Here is a 23,220-nt window from a genome sequence, read left to right as displayed (position 1 = left end):
TTTTTTACTCTAACCACTCTGGTTCTCGATGTGGAGATTTCAAAAATATCTAAAAGAAATTCCTCATTACTGTAAATTCTTCAGTGTTCTTCTCTTCATCTTGAACTGTTATCTTGACGAAATCTATTCTATTTTTAATGTCTTTCACAAATAGTTGATCAAATAAAACTACGGGGGCTAGTGGCGTTGCAGAAATTGAGCAACTCGGTTGGAAAAAACAGCCACGGACACGGAGACTTTTCTCAACTAAACGGTGGCGTTAACATTTGATTTTATGGGAGTCTGTTACACTATGGCGGCCTGTGATGCGTCTAGTCACACCTCGGATCACCTGGGAATCAAGTAACAACCAGCTTTTCTGTTAGGGATGTAGACAAACAATAGAATGAACATGCGCTGGTTTCTTCTTTCTTCTCTTTATATTTAGCAGCCAAAAAATTGCTGACACTACCTAATGACATGCTTTTAACTTATTCTTAATTTATATTTTTCTACGCTTCAGAAGTTGATGCACACTTTTTGTCCACGTGGATCAGTTTTAAAACTTTTTTGATTTATTCCCTATCGACCCCCCAGTTACACATCTCTGATTTGACGATTAAACGAATAGAATAAAACTGATGAGTATAAAGTATACATAGCTCTAAAATTGGTGTCTCAATTTCGAATATAAAGGTATTCATATAATTTCTATTTTAGGCGATGAGGTCATCGAATGGAATGGTAGATCGTTGCAGGGGAAAACGTTTAATGAAGTGGCTGAAATAATAGCGGAAAGTAGACAAGAAGCTAATGTAGAATTGATAGTTTCTAGGAGTATGAGCAGCAGGAAGGTTGCGCAAGCCAATTGGAGACAGTCAGTTGCTCAGAGAGGTATGCCTTATGACGTAGTTAATGGGAATGTTAGGATCATCAGAGATATTTAGTAGAACCAACAATAATAGTAGTTTCAATTGTTGAATATCATCGGAAAACTTGCGAAATGGAGCGTTAGCAAGTCATCTTTCTTTGCTGTGTTACTATTTTCGGTCATATTGTGCTCAACAGGTTAGAAAAGTGGATGTGTTCGATCTAATTGATTAATTTCAAAGTATAAACTTCAATGAAGGTTTTATTGGTATTTCATGTGTAATTATAATTAAATTGGAGGTAATTACATAGAGTAACAGGTTTAATTTGAGAAGGAACATTAACAAATTCTAAAACAAATTCCGTTAGACCACTTGAGCTAAAAAGTTTTTGGATCTACGTTGAATCAAACTATTATTTCTTAATAGTTTTTGGTTTATTGACATATTACTGAAGACTGTAAATTCTGTCGGAAAACCCCCTTATTAAACCTAGCGCTAGAATTGGAAATATACGCAAGGGATGCTTGTGAAACTTAAGACGAAATCTCTTCGAAGTTAGTATAGATAATGGAGTTTATTATAAAACTTGAGACGAGCAGCTACTATTTATTATAAAATCAACTATTTTTGATTAAATGAATACTTTTTAAGACCATTTTTCAATTTTTTTTGTCCCAAAATTGTTTGAGAACACGCGCTTTCGTTTAATTCCAAAATTTGAAGATTTTTTGGAGACAAAAGGCCTAATAGTCTAGGAACCAGTGAGAATGTTTCATGACCAAGTCCCTCCTCATAAAAAATTCGCGAAATTCTTCAGGAACTTAAATTATGAATACTCTAGATCATCAGCTGCGACTCCCTGGGTGGGATCTTCAAAGCATGGAGTAATTCCCTCCTATTGAAAATTTGTCAAATTATATAATAATTTGAAGGAAAAAAACAGCGTCAGCTGACTATAACATGAATAAATTATTACATTTTCAATGATTTTCTCTCAATTAAGAATTCACCAGGTGACGAATGGATGTCGCAGCGTTTTTCACAAAGGAACAAACACAGCGTCTTGAAGATGTCTCCATCGGGTGTTTGGCAATGTTTCATTGGAATGAAGACGAAATTTTTGCATCATTTTATAACTATATAAGACACGTGGGTCCATCACTTCCCACTCGAAGCGAAAGAGCAATCAAAACAATGGAGAACCGGTTCCAAAGAAGACAAAGGCAGTTCCATCTGCAGGAAAGGTCATGGTGTCAGTTTTTTGAGATAATTTTCATTGACTATCTTGGAAAAGGAAAAATTATCAACGGTGAGTGTTATGCATGAAGAAATCAAGCAAAAACGGAGAAATTGGTTAAGAAGAAAGTGTTGTTTTATCGAGACAATGCACCAACTCACACATCCGTTATTGCAATGGCCAAAATTAATGAATTAAAGTTTGAATTGCTACCTCATTCACCCTATTCAACAGATCTAAATCCTCAGATTATTTTCATCGAAAAATGGTTCGGTGATCAAAGATGAAGAAGTGATGTAGGCAGTTAATTTTGAGTACCTTGACTTGGATCACGGAGTCGAGGTCGACCACGAAAAAGTTGGAGGTATAACAAAATTAAGGAAAGGTATCGAAAAATGAACAGGTGAAGAACATATTCAACAAAATTCAACAAAATCTTAGTTTCTTGGGGCTTATCAGCGTGAAGTATTCACCATTCAAACTTTTTCTTCATAGGAATATTCAGAGATATTAGAAAACGTCTGGAAGTGATGCCATTTGGGACAATTTTGATTCTTTTTACATAGAACTCGGTTATAATGATATGTTTAAATGTTGTTCAGTCATTTTTCATTATTTTGAAACAATATATTGAGGATGGTTAAAATAAATAAACAATATAGGCGATGGGTACTAAATTCGTCAGAACGACTCATTCGTACATAGATTTCTATTGCAATCCAGATAGATCGTGGAGATATTACAAAAAAAAAAAACATGTATCTTAGACCCCTACTCCACATTTTGGAATTGTGAGAAGAAATGTTGTAATTCCCGAAATATTTTGATGGAATTATTCATCAAGCAGTCGTTACGGGCAAAGATAAAAAGGTAAAGACGTGTACTTGGTTTGTACTCATCTCGGAAATCAATCATTCATCATCCAATCATTTTTTACATTTTGTACAGTCCCACGTGAAAATGATATCTGTAAACAAAAAACCAAAGGTCACCAAAACGACTGTTTTGTGTCACAAAATTTTCTTTTGATTTCTAAGAATGATTTATTGGAAAGACTCGGTATAAATGAGCTCTGCGTTAAACTCAGAGTCGTCAGAATGATGTATTCAATGTTTGAGAAAGATTTTTGAAACTCTGACGATCTCAACATTCCCGTTTACTACTTTACGAGCACCTAACACACACTATTATACATAAACATAATACACAATATTAGCTAATCTTTTTATTTTTTTGTTTCTTTCGTGTTTCGTGTATGCACTTTCTTATTAGTTTTAGAATTTTTAGTATTTTTCATCGATATTAGACCAGTGTCGAAAAATAATAGTAGGATGGAACTGATTGGTAAAAGAGGAAAATATAATGAAAATAAAAGGAAAAATAATTTATCGGCGATTGGTAGTCGGGAAAGGAAAAAGGGGGGAGTTTTTAATGAAAAAATAAAACGGTTTATGCCAAACTACAGGTCTTGTGGAAAAAAGTTAGATAGCAAAGCAAAGATCTACAACTTTTGTTGTTTTTTGGATTTTGTTTTTGTTAAAAAAAAAAAAATTACAATCGAAAATTCTTTCGTCACAATAATATCATAATTTTTTTAAAAAGTCGGTGGGATATTTGTTCGTTGAAATATCTACTTTCAGATGGCGTGAAAAGATATTTCCATCGCCATGGTAAATTTTCGTACAAAAGGCAAAAAAATGGAAAAAAAGTCTGACCCGAAATAATTATATTTAATTTTTAGTTATTTAATCAAATTCTACATTTGAATTACAAGAAAAATGTGAGATTCCATGTAAAATTGATAAACATAAGTAATTAGAGTATAAAATTTTGATAAATATCTAAAAATTGTACATAATGATTGAAAAAAAAATTCAGAGGCGAGTTTTTTTGCTTTTTTTTTTTGAAAAATCCACCATGATGACGATATAATTTCTCACACCAACAAACAACTCACCGCCTACCCCAAAAAAGCTAACAGGAGTTAGTTTAGTTTGAAAATAAGGGTGCCTTTTCGATATTGCGTCAAAATAGGGTGTATTTGGGACATAAAAAGGTAAGTTTTAATCAAATTTCATGAAAAAATAATGATTTTTTGGAAAAGATAAAAATAAAAAGCCTAAAACTTGGTTTTTCGAATTTTTCGCAAAAATTTTGAGGTTATGTAAACTAAGTATGAATACAAATGTTGTGGATCTTCTTATTACCTAAAACTCCACGAGACTTGTACTCACCGTACCCTTAAAAACTCACCCCCTTTCCCTTTCCGACCTCATATCTCCCGTAAATTATTTTCCTTTTTCCATTCATTATATTTTTCTCCTTTTCCAATGGATTTCATCCTAACATAATTTTTTTTTCACGTTTTATCGTTTGTAAAGCTTCTACCCTGGTCTTTATAGCTGTTATTAGTCAAATAATAATTCTTTCATATTTTTGTTAATTTGTTAATTAAAGAAAAATATTAAAAAATTAATTTATAGATTTATAAAAAAATTGAGGTTATTTTTCATCCACTTTTTCATTCAATGGGAGCAACAACTGTGTATGTATGTGATGTGTTCGGACTCGTATTTATTAGAATAGATTTTGATTTTACACATGCATTGTTTTTAATATGGCCTTTATATTCAATATTTTGTACATTACATAATTTCTAAAATATATTTCAAATTCAACACAAACACAACAAAATGGAATCAACGATTCCATTATACTATGAATTATAAATTCGTACCAGAAATTCTTAAATACGGGCTCTGTTGCCGACGCGCCGCCTTCTAGACGACCCAATAAACGAAACTATGAAAACAGCGGCGCTGGAATTAGTTGAGTAACCGAACCAATACGACGAATACTGAAACGCATGCACTATCGAATTTACCGTCCGGAATTTTGCGAGTAGAACGTCTTATTCAGCCGGAACGATCCGCAGCTCCAGCGTTCCGTTTTGCGTTCGGATGAAGCAACCTTCAAGCTGACGGTAGTACGTTAAATTGGCGTCTGGAACGAGCGGAATCTTCATGTCTTCATTGAAGAAGAATTAAGCCTGCCTGGAGTGTGTAAGTGGTCAGGTATCGATGCGGGGGGTCTCGTGGATTCGTACTTTTTTGATTGTCACATGCTCGAAGATTTACGCGAGCAAATGGACAACGATCCAACACTCATGTCATGTACCTGATCATCTGTGATTTCTTTCTGTGGGCCTTCTCAAGGACAGCGTTTTTGCATGAAAACCATGCACCCCCTAGATAAAATTAAAGAAAAATATGAAAATTGGTAACAAGGACAGCTTAATATACTTCGCTGGATCGTTTCTCCGTTGAGAATCGTTGCCGTAAATGCATTGGTCAAGATTTATATCAAGACTAACAGAGTAACCCCTTTTCGAATCTCTTTTGTAAGTTCATTTTGACGCTGCACGGTTTTTACTTAATGCAAATTTGTGTCTACGTCTGTATGTACTTCATTTACTATTAGTTCCCCTGAATAGTTCTTATTTGATATATTTTCCCGGACCCAATCCTGTCATTATTAACAAAATACGTCACGTCGGCCGTTATCGCAATCTGCGGTTAGGCGCGTTGCATTAATCAGAAATCATACATTTTGTAAAGTAAATTAAGCCCCAAAATAATAACAATCTATTATTTATTATAGAGTGTAAAAAGCAATTGTCATACTTTATTTTACTGTCATAGATATTGTCAGTTTGTAATTAAATTGAGATTTCTCCATTTGCAAATATTTCTCTCGTATTAAGGACAAGCAAATAATTAAATTGTCTGCGTATGAACACATTCCCATACTGCTTAATCGTACGAATATGAATTGTTGAATATATTTGAGTAATAAACGACGCTATCCAATAATTCAATATCTTCATTATGTACGAGGAGTGATCAAAAACAAATCGCCTAGCATTTAAAAAAACTATACGTCGCGAAGAGTTGGTAATGAAAGTTCCACGTTTATGATGCTAGGTTGGAACATCTGGAATTGTTGGTGATATTAATACTGAGCACACTGTCTACCACACACAATTACACTGATTGACGCGCGGAGGTAAACTGCTTACCTCCAATCTCTGAATACGGCAACTTGGTTATTAGAATGGGTGTCAAAAAGTGTCAGTTTGAGTATGATAAGACGCCCAGATTTGCACCATATTCTTTAGACACTAGGATAAAGACGAATCCTGACTGAATGGCTCGTCATATGAGTTTGTTCTGGATCTATTTTGCTATTTTTATGTGGCATTAGTGTTCAGTCATTTTCTATTTCATATTCCTTCAGGTGTAAAGTCCTGGAGCTCCATAGATCTTCCACGTGACATTTTTTAGCGACTTTAGAGCCTGGATTTTTTATTACACCAACAGGGAAATGAGAATGTGTTTTTTAACGTATTAGTCCAGGTTCCATCAGTAACTTTTCACTGCTGAGATAGTTATTTGATAATATTGAAGAACTTAAACTTGAATCTGGATAAGTTGTAGTGTTAATACCTTGTTATTTTATCTATCGAATTCGTCACGAAGAAAGTTAAATATGAAAATGACTTCAGTTGAATATTTGCGGTCTAAATTCGACAAACAAGATGAAACCTAGGTTCTTCATAAAGTTTGTAAATTCTGTGTTGAGTCCATACGGTTGTGAAATGAAGGAGAGTATCCTGGAAGAGGCTATGGATCTGGATGGATCTAAGAATCATTTTAATGATTGCTACTTTCGCGTAGTACACACTAAAGGTTTTAATCGAAATATCCAGACTTACAGTCTATTAAAGTTGATGGAAATCTCTCTGGATCTATTTACGTGAAAATGTGGGTTCAAAATGTGATTTTAAACTTTCAGACTCTAGTAGCAAATATAAGTATTTATCAATTGATCCTTTTCGTAAAGATCTAGCTAAATTTTCTGATAATTTCGAAAATTATAGTGGGGAACATGGGGAGCGCTTTCCTTGGGTTTTATTGAAATATAACAAATTTTTTGGGCATTTCTCTCTTTATTTACTCCAATATCTTTATTTTTCCCATTTTTTTTGATATTTTACTTTTCGATTTGAGTAATGTAAAATGAAAATCTTGAAATTGGAAGAAAGTGATATAATATATCTAGAATCAAGTTTATATTTCGATTTCTTTGAGCTTTCTCATCCTAACCTTACTTTTTTAACCTCACTTTTTAGATTTTTTCATGTGTTAAGAAGGTAAAAAAAGTTTATTCAGTATCTATTATTTATTAAACTTTCAGTTAATTGATATGTATATGCTGATAGAATTTTTTATGTGCACCTCGTATAATCATTAATGTGGGCCATATTATGAACTAACCCTTCCACCCCGTCAATGATCCTTAAATTCCTATGCGTCACACGCAAGAGGGAGACACTTTTCACTCCAAATTCTACCCGTCAGGTCAGCAGACGTCTGTCGGTGGCCTTCATCAGTGGCACCCTGAATCGGAAATATACGAGCGTCCCCACGTGCTGGTGACGTCACCCGGCAGTCCGGAGCGTAGCCAAGATACATCTCGGCAGGCGCTGGCACCGAGCATTGGGGGTCGGATCCAAGTTAGAGTGGAGTTCGACCCCTCCGCGTTGCAGTTGTTAGTCACCATCGTCTGCGCCGCTGGTCTAACTCCTAGATCGCCTCAACAACCAAGAAATCCCTATTGTAAGTTGTTTTTGTTGCCGGACCGATCGGAGAAAAGTAAAAAGAGAACGAGGACTTTAGCGGGTGAGTGTCATTTATCAAACTAAAATTATAATTCAATGTTATTTAGTTTGCTTTGTTAATAATATTTTAATTCGTTGATATTTTTTGTACATTTATTCACAGACGAAATCTAATTAGATATAATCAGTTTAAAAAATAAAATGAAAATAATCAAGGGAAAACTTCTTAATATTCAATAAACAGAATTGATGTACATACATATTTAAACGACATTTTTAATAATCTTGACGCAAAGATTCATTTTTTAAACTACGTGTATAGAGTTGAAATAAAAATATACAGGGTGTTCCGGGACTAGATACAAAAACTTAGGGAGTAAATAAGGTGAAAATAATGCGCTGATATGAAAAAATTTTTCCAATACAACCCCTAGTTTCTGAGTTATAAGACTTTTAAGTTGAAGTTAAACTTTTATTTGAGTATTTTTTCTAAATTGTACATTCAAACGTTATGAATTCTTAATGGATGATTACGTCTATGTCCATGTATGTGTACACTACTATCTGAAGGACAGGGAGGGCTCAAGCCTAATGGTCAACAAACTTTTGCAAGGACAACGTGTATATAACGTTATAACGATTTAAAAATCTACATATCTCCTAAATCATAAATTTTATGTTTGCATCAAGTCCGGGACACCCTGTATATTTGTTTTTATGACTATTAAGTGGACAAAAATAAGCCCGAAATGAATGTTTCAAACCCACAACAGAATGAACTATTTACAGAGGGTGTATTCAAAGTTATATCGATTTTCATATGTGAAAATTTCTATTTCTCAATTTAAACATGTCGTAAATTGTTAAGACGTGTCTGAACTTCTTTTAATCAGTGTCCGTTGGTTCATTGAAGTCGCATTTTTCGTGTATTGTAAAACATTGTAAACAAAATATTGAAGCAGCCGTTTAAACGAGACCGTACGACCTGAGAAGACCAGCAGCACAATGGTCGACCAAATGAGGTGACGACTCCAGAAAATTCAAAAAGCGTTAACTGGATGATTGTTGACTGGAAGTTTGCGAGTAGGTAGACATAGCAGGCATTTCCAAAACGAAACATTGATTATTAACTGAAAATTTGGACATGAGAAAGCTGTGCGTAGGATGGGTGCCGCGTTTGTTCAAAATGGAATAAAAACAGCGTCGTTACGATGTTTTCATCGAGTGTTTCGCAGTGTTCCACAGGAATAAAGCAGAATGTTTCATAACCATGGATGGAACGTGGGCCCATTACTTCAAAACAATGGACTGAAAAGGTAGAACCGGCTTCAAAGAAGACAAAGACTGTTGCATCTGTAGGCAAGGTCATGGTGTCGGTTTTTTTGGGATGCGCGTGAGGTAATTTTCATTTTGACTATCTTGGAAAAGGGAAAACTATCAACGGCGAACTTTTGCAACGTTTGATCGAGGAAATCAAGCAAAAACGACCGCGTATGGCTAAGAAGACATTGAAGTTTTATCAATTCAATGCACCAGCTTACTCATCCGTTATTGCAATGGCCAAAATTAAAGAATTGAAGTTTGAATGCACCATATTCGCCATATTTAGCACCATCGGATTATTTTCTGTTCCCAGATTTGAAAAAATGGTTCGGTGGCTAAAGAGGTGAATGGTTATTTCGAGGAACTTGACGATTCTTATTATAAAAGGGTATGGAGCTAAAAGGAAATTACTTTGAAAAATAAAGAAAATTTTTGTATTTCATTTGTTGGACCATGTACTTCAAATATCAAAACTCTTTTTGCATGATTATTCAATAAACTGAGTGAACATTGGAAGCTTCTGTGTTTGAAAACATTATAGGGATAATTATCGTGGAAATTGGAAGGACAAATCGACGACTAGATAGGAATGTAGATAAGACAAATTAGTTTAAAAATCTTATCGATAATCAACAAGGATTCGAAAATATGGATCAATAATTTAGTATTCAAAAACACAAGCTTCTTATACTTTCATATGTCGCTAAAAAGTCCTAAGAATTGAAAAACTTCTAAAAAACTTGAAGAACTTCATGGGAAAAATAAAAACAGAAAAGAGGAAATAGACAGCGACAATTTCTGCTATGAAGAAAATGAAGGAACAAAAAAAAACAAGAAGAAATGAGGGGCGTCAAACACAGTATAAAGAAATATGAAAACCTTGTGTGCCAAATTTTTTCGCTTCTTTTTCCAACGGGACGATGTTTCACTTCATTATTTTATTCCACATTTTCATATAGTTTGATCGATATGAAGCACTTAACTGATCTCATAATCAAATTTAATTCCTTTCTCCTAAATGTTGATGATCTATTCAACTGCAGGAACGACGGAGCCTATGTGGAATCAGACATTCGTATACTCGGGATTGAGGAGGGCGGATCTTAGACTACGGGCTTTGGAAATAACTGTATGGGATTACGTTAGATATGGAGCTAATGATTTTTTAGGAGAAGCAATAGTTGAGTTGTGGCCTTTGGAAGATCAGCCTACCTGGAGGACTTTAGGTCCGCATGAAGAAATTGTTTTGACACCTAGCGAACATCTGTCTCCACCTAGTACGGGGTCCAGGTCAGTAAATACAAAGTTGTTGTTGTCTAGGAACAAAATTTTTCCATTCTGTACTTTAGACGTGTGAGTTAAATGCAAAAAATATTTGTGTAAATGGACACTCGGCGCTATTTTTTCCGATATTGGAGCTTCTTCCACGTTTCTGGTTATAAAAGTTTCATACTTCTTCCAATCCAGAACAGTGGTCTGATCTCCGCTTGGTATATAGGTACCTGCGACAGCATCCATGGTCTGTGTCTGCTTGTGTTACAAAGTAGTCAATTTTTTCATGCTTCCTGTTCACCCAGACTTGCCACTTGCCCATTCTGGATGAAACTTGTTCTTGCGTCAGCCTTCAACACTACATCGTACCTGCCTTTTTTTTGTTTACTTTCATAGGATGATGACCAGACATATTTTCATATTGTTATTGACCATAATTTCAGTCCCCATCGATGGATACATAAATATTCGAAAGCTAGGAAATATATTACAAATAGTACACAGTGCTTAATTTTGCCGCGTTCCCACTAAGAAGACGCTCATAAATTAATTGGCAAAGACTTCAAATTTGGATTTAATCGTTGCCAAGATTCATCTCTCTAACATTCCAGGTTTTCCGATAGCGATACACCATCGGAGTGCGATATTGAAGGGGGACGAGATCGACGAAACGCGGATGGAGCTAGCGTGAGTAGCGTAGGTAGTTCTTCGAGTCCGCCGAGAGAAAGTGAAAGGAGATCACGAAGAGATCAAGAAACCATGCAAGCATATCATACGTATAACAGCAGTAAGGTAATTTATTTATGATAAAATTAAAAAAAAAAAAAACACTTAGAAATTTAGAAGATATGATGTGTCACAACCAGGATTGAGTACAAATCTCGCTTGTCGTTTCTTCAGTCATAAGTTTCGGGACCACTTTGGAATGTCTCCATTCCTTTTTATTAATAAGCGAAGGGGTTGATCTGCGACTAACCCTATCAATAAATTCACTTACTAACTAATATTAAACATGAAATATTGAATTTGTTTTTGAAAACTCGTTTTTTGATTCACGTAATTTTTTCATATTTACTCCGACAACAAATTTTTTGTTATTTGATGTTATTGATCCGCTTGTAGAGTTGATTGGTTCTCAATGGACGCTTCTTGTCACAATCAAAGTGAAGTGGCTTGGCTTTGCTCAATCTTGATGACTTTTTCAGGTGTTGGAGCCCAGTCATTGCGTTAGCTTCTTTGTCCATAGGTTTTTTATTATTTCTCATCCCATATCTCTTTTTCATATCCTGCTTACTTATTCCTCGTTTTCCTGGGCATCGTTCTCTAACTTTCTGTATAATTCCTTCCTTACATGTATCTTCCGTATTGACCATTCTTCTTCATTGTCATGACATATCCAAACCATCTTTATCGATTTTCTTTTGGATTGATATCAAGTTTGAATTTTTCCTTATAATGTTATTCCTTATTTAATTGTATCTTGTTTTATCATCTATTTTCCTGGAAAATCTATTTTCTGTCCTCCATATTTTGCTTTTTTTTGTTTCTTTGTAAGTGTCAATACGAGTATGAATTGTTTTTTAAATATTTCTGTTTTTATTTCTTTTGGTATTTCATTTCTGGCTGGAAAATTTGACTTAAATAATTTAGTTTTTTCTAGGTATGGTATTTATAGCGCAGGTATTTGTTGGCCTAGGATTTATAAACATTATTAAATCTCACTGTCTCCGTTTTATGTTTTAATCCATGCTTGAATTCTCTCGATGTTTGTATTTCAACTACAACTTCTTCAAAACTCCGTTTTGATTTGTCTAGGATCTAGTAATTTTATTTGTTGCTTCACTTTATATACACTTTTCAAGATAAATGACTTTCAAAGTTTGAGAGTATTATTTTGGTAACTAATGTTTCAATTTATACTTTAGTTTCTACGCCATAGTGACATTTAGGAAAAGTCTAGAATTGATTTCCGTTTCTTCTAATGCCTTTTCTATACCTCGCAAATTGGAGCTACGGTCCTTCAAGAACCTTGGCCTCCTGGTTAACTGTGCTCCATTTTTCTCGATGTTATACTTTTCTAAGCAAGTTTCTTACGACTAGTTCTTTTTGGTTCTGTTCTACATCGTCCTGCCATCTAATGCGACATTGTCCTAGTAGTCTACGGCCTTCCGGCTTTCGCCTGTGTGTAAGTTTGACTCCTGGACCGTTCGCCATCTTAGTCTCGTACTCTTGATCTCTGTTACCAGACTGGGCTCTCTACACAGAGCGTAAGTCTTAGCGTTATTACGGATTCTTCTTGGTCTTGGATTTTCCTCTCCCACGAGTTGATTCTCAGTTCGTCTCTAGCAATCATTGTCCAGGTTTCAGAAGCGTATGTGACTGGTCTCAGTGCGCCTGCTGAATAGGCAGGATTTCTGCAATTTCTGCACAATATAATATGCCTTGTTTCCAGATTTCCAGGTGCAGTTATATACCGAAAACATTGTCGTGTCTGCGTGGTCTCGGCTGGGCCACATGAGCTTGTATTTTGTTCACACTGAGCTCTGCTCGATTGGTTCCTTCATTGAATATCCAGAAATCCTCTCTAAGCTTAACAGATCAACATCGTCTGCTATGATGGATCTCCCAGATTCCAAACTGGTGGTTGGGATATTACATTTTACGAATAGTTTAAATACTGGACGGTAGGATGTAACTTCTTGTGGTAGGAAATGAGTTTCTTGCAAAATTTTCGATTGGTGAAGCTATTCTATATATAGTTGAGTATAAAGAAAAGAGTTATCCAAATTGAACGGTCGGATTGGTTGAAAATAACACGAATAAAATCCTTGTATCATAAAAAAACTTTAATTTATTATACAACCCCATTTTTATCATTGATGTATATTGTAGTCTAGACTTCCCAAATCTTATTTTTCATTCATATTGACTTTTTTTGTTTAATATGAACGGTGACTCATAAGTTTATAAGTCTATGTTTTCGTCGGTTAGATTTATGGTTTTTGGGAACATTCCAGAGATTATAAAAATTTTCTAGACTAGTAGGCTCGCAACTTCTTACGGAAATTTGAATCAATAACAAACTTAGAAAAAAACTTGATCTAAATCAAACTAAATACAGTAAACAAAACAAAGTATTTATAAGATATGAGAACGAGGTTGAACTTTTATTTATATTTAATGTAAATTTATTTTTTTTAAAGCAAACCTCTTCTTCTTGTCTTGTCAGACGTCGGATTTGTTGTCCGTATTCCGTGCCATCCATTCTCTTGACAAATATTTTCATGTTTCGTCGTGTATTTTTGATTTCTTTTTTAATTTTTTTATTCCCCAACAGCAGAATTGAGGACGCCTTCACATTGAAGACACTCTCACTTCTTCATCTTCTTGACTCATCCATTTTTAGTGCTTTCTGTTCCTGATAAGTATTTTCATATTATTTTTAGTTCGTCCTGTTTCATCAATCATTCACATTTAGGTTTACATTCTTTGGTTTATCTTCAACAGCAAGATAGAAGACATCTAGATGATCACACTCTTCTCCATTTGCTACAACTTCATTCGAAACAATGGACTTCACATTTAAGACAATTTCAGTTCTTTTTTGACTCATTTTCTTCATCCATTCGATTGAGTCTATGTCTTCAATTGCACCCATTTTCCGTCCTTATAGTTCCTTAAGTGTTTTTATTTCATTTCAAGTTTCTATTTGATATTAATCATTGTCTTTTTGTGGCTTATTTTGTATTTTATTTGCTTCTTTACATTATAGACAGTTTTTTTTCTGATGCTTCTCAAACATTAGATCGTGTGTTGGTATTCCGTTCCATCCATTTTCTCTGCTTTTTGTTTCTGACCAGTACTTCAATATCTCTTTTATATTTCGATTTGTTTCATTTATTTGATCAATCATTACCTTTTTTTTAATCTTTTATTTGTTTCATTCTTAACATTCTTATTAAAACCAGTTTTCTGTTTTCTTCTTGTAGTGTCTTCTCCATGCCTTGTCTTTTTGTTCCTTATAGAATTACGTTTAGTTCTTTGGGTCGTCATGGTCAGAGTTTTGGAGAGTTTTTTCAGCATTTTTGAACATTACATTGATTTTCCCACCTTTTCAGTCCGGAATTATAAGTCATCGATCACACTCGGCGGCACCGTGCGATTCCCCAAGTGTCCATTTATCAAGATCCCGTTCAAAATCACCACGACGTTCGGCTACCGATCACCGATCACTATCACCACCGGACGTCCGCCTTACCGAATACACACCAACGACGTACAAAATGTCGCGTTTTCAATCTCGAAGCGCTACAGCGACACCTACCGGTTCCCCGAAAAAACGTCAACTTCCTCAAGTTCCGCAAGCACTGGCTCGAGCTTTACAAGAAAGAGTCGCTCAGGATTTGGAAGGAACGAGCATCAGTACGAAGAATAGGACAAGGTAAATTTCCATTAGTTTATATTTATACCAGAAATACCACAAAGGAATATACTTCATCAGTTTTTTGTTAAGCCCATGCTAGCAAATCAACAAATTGATTAAGAAAAGATTGACGATAACTTTGATGAAATAAACTTGAAGAAACTCATACAACATTAACAAATTTTCTATCTATCCACATATTTGGATAAATGGATAAGAAACATCATCTTACGGATCTTATTGTCAAAATTATTCTTATTACAGGTTTATCCAAACGTACAGAAGTACTGGATCTGGTTGGGAAAGAAGATATAGTGGTTTAAGTGATAGCGACTTGGCGAACCATTCAAGATATAATACAAGAAGATCGTTTTCTCCCGAAAAAGAGCGAGAGAGGGATCCTTTAGGGCTGGTGGATTTCGATAGTGATATGGAAAGTGTGGCATCAGTAACTAGCAGCGCTTTTTCAACACAGTCAGAAAGACCTCGAGGAACAAGAGGATTGGGGTGAGTGAAGTCTATGTTAACAATATTTAATAACGTGTTAAATGATTGTGATATACGAGATTTGTCTCAATGGGATGGACCTAACTGCTACTCAATTTGCTATAGCCAAAAATTGTAATTAAATAGCGAACATGTTCGATGATTTTCGATGTGGATTAAACCAAGCAATGAACGCCACCTAGTACAAACATTTCGTTTCGACTCATTCCATTCATCATCAACAGTAGCAATAAATTGTTTAATATCTTCTCTACAGACTACAGAAATAGAGAAATGACTGTAGATTTTGAAAATTTTCCAAAATTCATTGCTTGCTTCACTGTATTGTAAATTATATGTGCGTGAAAATTTCCCTGCGCCATTTTAGTAACTACTTGCTGAAAATGTCTATGAAAAGAATGGGTAAATATCAAACTTCACATTAGTATTGACTGTACTTAAATCAGACACTTCAAAGGAAATGGATAGTGATATGTTGATAACATTAAACATTCCATTCGCAGAATTATCTCAATATCTAATTAGATATCAATTCGCATGGACTTGTTTGCGTTGGATACCGCATATTTTGACAATCGCTCGTTTCGTTTGGTGCAAATAAACTAGACAAAAATCGATTGTAGGGGTTCTTCGAGACGAGCCAAATCCATCAAAAATTATTCACGCACGAATCAAATGATGACCTGTTTTTTTCCAAATTACTGGACATATCACCACCGTTCCATGAGAGCATCGTAGAACAGTCAATTCTCATTGGTACACCAGCATTTTTTTGCCAGAAGTGTTTGAAAAAATCAGAGAACCAATAGCAGAAGACGAATCATTCTGCGTCAAAACAATGCGACCTCTTACAAATCAGTTTTAACAATCAGAACTGATGAGTTATTCGCCATTTAGTCCTTGTTTGACACCTAATTATTTCTTCTTATACACTCGGATCAAAATAAATTGGAGTGGAATGAAAAAAAATGTTTCTAGAACATCAAATCCAACAACCATCGACCTGCTTAGTGCGACAACACTCGTTGCAGCTTTGTGAGCTGCTAGACGAATTACCTCCGATCCCAGATCCCAAATCATAACAGAAGCTGGAAACTTCCTTTTGCCTGTGAAGCTTCAGCTCTTCTCCGGCATTTTAACCAACTAGTTCACCATTGGTGTTATCCACAGTTCTCTTACTTTCCTATATTCTAGTCCTCTACCTTCAAGTCATTATTTACCTATTATTGTCCAACTTAGGGTTGTTTATTCTCCCCGTAGGCTCCTGTTTTCGTTTCGACCTCCTGGCGCACTATGCAGTACGCGTTTTTGAGGATATATCGCGACCGATAAACAGTTCATTCAACTCAAGTTGTCTCTTACATTTATTTTCTTAACTACTAACCGTTTTATAAATGTTTCGAACGCAATCTCTTAGTAAATCATCTTCATATATGTTTAGATTAACCACGCTGTATAACCGTCCAGTGGAACTCGAAAAGTTCTACTCTATCAAAGTTATTTGAGAAAATACTATCGAGCGATGTACAATTTTTTAACCCCGGATTAAAAGAGCTCCGGGAGTTTTCAGTGTACTGCCGTGATGTATTCGAAAGTTCTCACGAAACTTTCAATATGCATTTCCAGACTGCAGTTGTTAAAATCAAAATTTTTATTACGGAAAAGTTTGTTAAAAAGGATTTTCCATCACCGAAAGGAAAAATGTCGCTTCAGATTTATTTAAAAAAATGATATGATTGAATTAGCGAGGCATTTCTCGATTCGTCTAGGTTTTCTCAAAGATTGATTGAATATTTATATTGAATAACAAGACATGATGAAAAAGAAACCTCATCTCACTACTGTTGACAAACAAATCAGAATAGCCGTTGTTCTTATTCACATCAGAGTCGATTTTTCTTGTTTCCTCGCAAAATTGAGAAATGAAATTGTTTTTCATCCGGCGTATTTTTTTCCGATCTGATGAATAATTTAAAAACAACAAACAAAATTGTAGTTATATGGAAGTAAACGTTTATCGCCTACATGTGATTTTGAGTCATCAGGTAGGTCAAACCAGGTACTTCTGAGGCCATTCTCGTACTCTAGTTTTTAATTTATTTAAAAATACAAGACATAAAACTAGTCAGAAGACGATATGGAGACTAAATTTAGATTTTTTAAAAGTATCGTCTCACACCTTAACAATTCAATTGAAACTAACGATAATTCTGTAGACATTAACACTAAAAATATGTAGTATAGATGAAATTGATTTAATAAACTTTCTAATTGTTATAATATTATTAGCACTGAATACGGCTATAGGACGATGAATTCGAGAAGTACTAGAGACAGAGACCATGAGCCCAGGGAACCCATAGAGCCTCTGGATCCGCACCATAACTATCATTTGAGCAACAATCTTCACCATCATCACCACCACCATCATCATCATAGAGATGGTAGCGTCAAAAGGGGACAGTTCACCAGGAGTTTATCGAATACGGAACCGCCTATGGAAGAAAAAACCGGTAAGTATCAGTTCAGTCCATTCGTTAAATTTTTGATTCGAGAGGATATGTGCTTTTGGTAAAGGATTTTCTTTAGAGTTACAGCTTCCTCATCGTTCCTCATTTTTCACCTTATCATTTTCAATTGTTTCGATATTTCAAGCCTACATCATTTTTACGTTTAAGAAATATTGAAAAAACGACATGATTAAGTAGAATCTGGTAGATGCCGAATTTCAGGAAAAATCTGGTGGATTTTCCCAGGAAAAAGTTCCATAAGCTATACTACAAGGCTTTAGAAATATTTATAAAACTGGTTCTAAGTGAAAATATATTGAATTTTTCATAGGACATCGACGCAGTAAGAAGAAGAAAACAGGAAGAATCTCCAGATCTAACGTCTAACATTATTTTACATTATTGTGATGTTTTTCTTATTCTTTTACACTTTTTCTATCGGTGGGGTGAATTTATAAATTAATTTAAGCACTTATAATAAAATTAGATACTTCAATCCGATAAATAAACTCGTATTTATATCCAAAACGAATTTCTTAAAAAATCTAGAAAAACAACAAACAAATAAATAGAAAGACCTTCATAGATAATTTGTTCTAAAGAAAAACATTGTAAACAAATCGCCGCTGTGATAAAACCAAAAATCAAAAGCACCACGAATCCGCTAAATTTTAGAATTCCATTATAACCAGACTATACCGGCTTCACAGACTATATCATGGACGAGTTTTTAACATTATTTTGCTGTGTTTTTGTTGTATATCGGATTCATTTACTGCTTGATCCTCCTTTTTCTTCCGTTGTTTTTATTTGTACGCACTACAAGGTTTTTATTAATTATTTTTGATGTTCTGGTCGTTTTTTTCTAATATAAAAGTGACTATGTAGCAGAATAAACTTCTATATTCATACTGGGTGAATCATTAATGAGTGAAATGTTTGTTGAATGATTTAAAAAACTTTATGTCCATGCGAAAGAAAGTTTTCGCAATAGTTAGATACCATGGGATGTCTAAATATTAGGACCTAGACATATTTCTGTCGAAGCAGGTCTATAGATTCTTTGCTAGAGACTGCGAGCGTCGATTTTTTTGTTCACAAGTGTATATAAAGAATTTAGGTTTGAAAAAAGCGGAGGCGTAGGTTTCAAAAATTATTTTCGTAGTCACGTATTTTTATTTGTGTTTCAGATGGCAGTTTAAGCGATACCGCCGTCAGCCACCTTCACGGTCTTGAAGTCCCTCAAAAAGACATGAATCGAAAAGACAGTCCTCGTGACAGAGACAGGGATAGGACGGGTCAATTTGTTGGTCTTAATAAAAAGAGTAATTCAACTAGCCAATTATCAGCAACAGGTAAGGAGTGAATATTTCGAAATCACATACTTTGCGAGAACTAAATGTGCGTCTTTGGTAATTAGTAATTGGTTTGATTTTATTCCTCTTGAATACATTCTCTCTATAAGCCAATTTAATTGAGTTGTTTGAAATATTTCATTCTTATTTCGCAGTCTCATTCTTGCAGTAATTTATATTGAATTCCATAAATATATTTCGTTTTAACTGTTCGGAATTCGAGTAAAGGAAATCCGAGTTAGGTATCTAAATTTGCGAAACTAATTACTTACAAGTGATTTCAATATGAAAAAATTTATTTTGGAACTGATGTTTTCCATTTCCATTGTTCATTTTTGTCATGTATGAAGCAAGCACAAAATAATAAACCCGATTAGTTCGAGTGGTGCCTGCCGTGTGAAGACGCCTCTGGATATTGATCTTGAACTGCTGTAGGTCGGGAAAGACGTACCTTGGTACGATGATTCCGCAGACTTGTACTTCTCTGAAAAAAAGAGTCCCGATAAATTAACGTTCGCAGGGGAAATCGGGGTCCCCGAGCCACGTCTGTCTATCGAGTAGGTGGAAAACAATCTACCATGGTAATATCGGTAAAACAGAATCAGTTCAACGACATATTTTGAGTGTTCTTTTTCCCACAATGACCATATTATCGGGTGATGATTCAACTTTTTGATTTTTATAAATTTAATTTAAAAAAAAAATTTCTCTTTGTTCAGTTTTACTTTCAGTATTTGTTGTGTTGTCCAACATAAAATGTACCATTTCGAACAAATCAAAAGGAGTTTCATCCACTTTGAATCGAAATTAATATCGTTGCGAATCAAACTTTGTACTGCACACATTTTTATCCTATAATGCAAAACAATGTTTCGTGGTTAAACGTAAAACATTATGTCGAATACTCCAAATTTCAATTTCTCACGTATCTATATTATTAATAACAACTTAATTATTTTGGCGTGGAATATTCATTCTAGTTAAGTGTTAGAATAGATTCTACTGTCTCTTTTATTGACGTGTACGCTCTTTTCCTTTTTATTTTACCTTTAAAAATCCATCCAAGGTCGAAAAAGAAGAATGGGCTTCGGAAAACGAGGAAAAACTTCGTTTACTGTACTTAGATCCGAAGAAGTTTTACCTGGTGATGTCAGATTAGCGAAGCAAGGATCTTCTGCTTCAAGCGATGGTGAAGGATCAGCTGACGGTGACAGGTCTCGATAATATTACAAACATCCTTTACAATAAACATTCCCAGAAGGATTAAAATATATATAAATCAATTTTGTAACAATTTGTTCTTTTAGATGCCTCATTATAACTTCAAAATAATGTTGAGTTACGTTAGGTTTGATTCGAAAGATCATTTAGATCAGTAATCGTACTATGAGAATGCCACTCATGCATATATTGGGAAAAATATTTCAAAAAACACAACAAATACCTTTCAAGTGTTGTCCTCTTCAACGTTGAACTCCTACCTTCAATTCCGAATGATTTTTTATGTAAATTAGGCGAAAATGGTATCAAATTTTATTGGTTTACCAAGTTAAGAGCTGATAATCCAACTTATACGAAATGAGTTCAATTCTAAGCAGGCCACTTGAAACTTTTTGTTCAATTTTTAAATTGAAACGAAACTGTATCAAAGTCTTAATATAGTTGGTGTTTGGGAAATAAAAAACATCGCCAAAGTGAACATTTCAAATGCAAAATATCCAGAAAATCACATCCGTAGATATTCCGCAAATTTAAGGAACATGGCACAGTCCTGAAACTACAGGACACATGTTTTAAGCCAGGGTAAAAAATTGGAGATTGCCTTATCTTTCCAAGAAGATCCACTTTGGTCTACGGTTTCGTTTCGAGTTAATATGATGAACGAATGACAGAATTTTTTGGAAATAATATTGTCCAAGTGCTGGTATTCTTCATCTTTAGATCTTCGAAAATTCTCCACCGATGGATCCGGATATAATACCCATTTCTTGGCGAATGGATCCGTCGTTCTTGGTTTATTCATATATCCTCGACTTATAAGAAAAATCAGCTAGAAATAGGTTTGGGCTACGAGGAATATCATCTTGTTGTGCCATCTTGTTTTTTCACATATTCTGTAGTGTATTGAATCACCAAGTGCATTGTCGAAGCTATACGTGTCATGGAGAAAGTCTTTAGCGTTTTATTGGAGAGTTTTCTCTTGACCAAAATCTGCAATTTGTTTGTCAACACGTCCATCTAAGTGAAGGGGAGAGAAAAATGTTGTTTCTGCGTAAACTTCCGGAATCTTCCCGGTCAAATTCTTTCGAATGTAATATTCAATTTAATATTTATTCTCGTGAATTAAGGATTGGAAATTATGAACTTTGCAATCATCATCCATCAAGTATTGAATGTATAGAGATAGCGGATCTTTGATGGGAATTGATATAAGATTTAGATTAAATATTTCGAAAGAATTGGTATATATTATGTACTAAAGGGGCGTTATTAGTATATTCAATTATATAAAAAATTTTCTCTCGTATATTTTAATTGTTCTGGGAATGATAACTCCATTTTTGAAACGCCCCGATATGTTTTCATGACAAATTTTCCAAAGTACCTTCCATCAAAATCAAATTTCCAATTGTTGTCTTTATATAATGCAACAAATAAACGCCTTTATAATAAATTATATTTACATTAAAGAAAATAAATTAACAACAGAAAGATTCCAGTACAAATATTTCTGTTGTTAATTCATTACTTGGTGATGGAAGCGTTTCTGATTTGACTTAACAAAACTCTCTTCGAAGAAATATAACTTCAAACGCTCCCTTTTGAGCGTACATCAAGTTAACTTCATCAAAATAATGGTTCGAGGTATACCGCCATCTATTAAAAAAAATCGGAACATAATTTTTAGACTAAGACGTGTAGGAATCTATGCAAGATGAAAGGGTTTCCTTTTGAACGATAATAAAAAAGCAATAGAGAAGTTGACAGCTATCTAAAATTCAGAAGATGATATGGCAACAAAGAATATAAACATGAACATAAAGGAAATAAATATAAATGACAAAACCGAAGAAATTAGGGACAGAATTAAAGGACCATGATATAAATCGGAAATTAGAGTAAAAAAGGAAAGTTATACTATAACAAATTGAGTCATGAATGGCAAGATGAAATATTAAGATGTGGGAGAGAAAGACATCGATCCTGTTTGTCCGCCACTGGTCCATATATAAATCAAACGATTATCTCAATAAGTCGTGCCACTGACACACAGATGGCGCTGCCATTGTCAAATCCATATGACGTTTATGAAGTACCAACTTTCAAAAGACTGTGTGTCAAATTTCGTGACATTCCGATTAGTCAGAAATAAATGACAGTCATTGAAGTGAAGCTACTTTTGTTATTTTTAATACAATGGATTTAAAAAATTTCGTGTGTTGATTTATCATTGCTTCTTGATGAAAAAAATATGATAAAAACTCAGCAATGGCATCAATAGTGATATCCGGACTCTGCTTCATGGAAAAGAACCATTTGCTAGTGGTTTGTTGAATTTAAACGTGGTCCTACAGACACCAATCTTGGTGGACGTTCTGGTTGTCCAATTGCGGTGGTTACTCCAGATAACATCAAAAAATTGGTTATATCAAATCTTAAATTGAAATTGCTTGATATAGATGAGGTCGTAAAGATGTCAGAAGGTAGTGGGCTGACAATTATGCATGAGCATTTGATCGTGAGAATGCCGTGGGTGTCGCGTTTACTCACAGTCGATTTTTTGCATCGATATGTGACAATGGACGAAATATGGATCCGTCACTTCACTTCGGAATCAAAACGATTATAATCCGAGTGGGTTGCAGCCTGTGAACCACGTCCAAAGGCACAACAGTCAACTCGAAAGGTTTTGACTTCAGTATTTGGGGATGCGCTTGGAATATGGTTCATCGACTGTCTCCATAAGGGAGAGACAATCAATAGCGAGTTGTTAGATCGTTTTAATTCAAAATAAAGGAAAAACGACCACTGTTTCATCAAGACTAATGCGCTGATTTACAA

General features: G+C 34.6%; 1 protein-coding gene across 1 annotated transcript in view; it reads left to right on the top strand.

The window, feature by feature from the left end:
- The window catches only part of LOC130449066 (regulating synaptic membrane exocytosis protein 2), a 69,285-nt gene that overhangs the window by 21,892 nt on the left and 24,173 nt on the right, over positions 1–23,220 (top strand). Inside the window, exons 7-15 of the mRNA XM_056786719.1 lie at positions 700–873; positions 7,509–7,829; positions 10,135–10,381; positions 10,975–11,155; positions 14,482–14,804; positions 15,051–15,293; positions 17,583–17,806; positions 18,994–19,158; positions 20,225–20,372. Of these exons, the coding sequence (XP_056642697.1) occupies positions 700–873; positions 7,509–7,829; positions 10,135–10,381; positions 10,975–11,155; positions 14,482–14,804; positions 15,051–15,293; positions 17,583–17,806; positions 18,994–19,158; positions 20,225–20,372 (2,026 nt within the window). The remainder of the gene's footprint in view (positions 1–699; positions 874–7,508; positions 7,830–10,134; positions 10,382–10,974; positions 11,156–14,481; positions 14,805–15,050; positions 15,294–17,582; positions 17,807–18,993; positions 19,159–20,224; positions 20,373–23,220) is intronic.

The sequence above is a fragment of the Diorhabda sublineata genome, chromosome 9 (assembly GCF_026230105.1).
Source record: "Diorhabda sublineata isolate icDioSubl1.1 chromosome 9, icDioSubl1.1, whole genome shotgun sequence".
In the NCBI taxonomy this organism is placed as follows: Eukaryota; Metazoa; Arthropoda; class Insecta; order Coleoptera; family Chrysomelidae; genus Diorhabda; species Diorhabda sublineata.
This window is presented reverse-complemented; position numbering and strand designations above follow the sequence as displayed.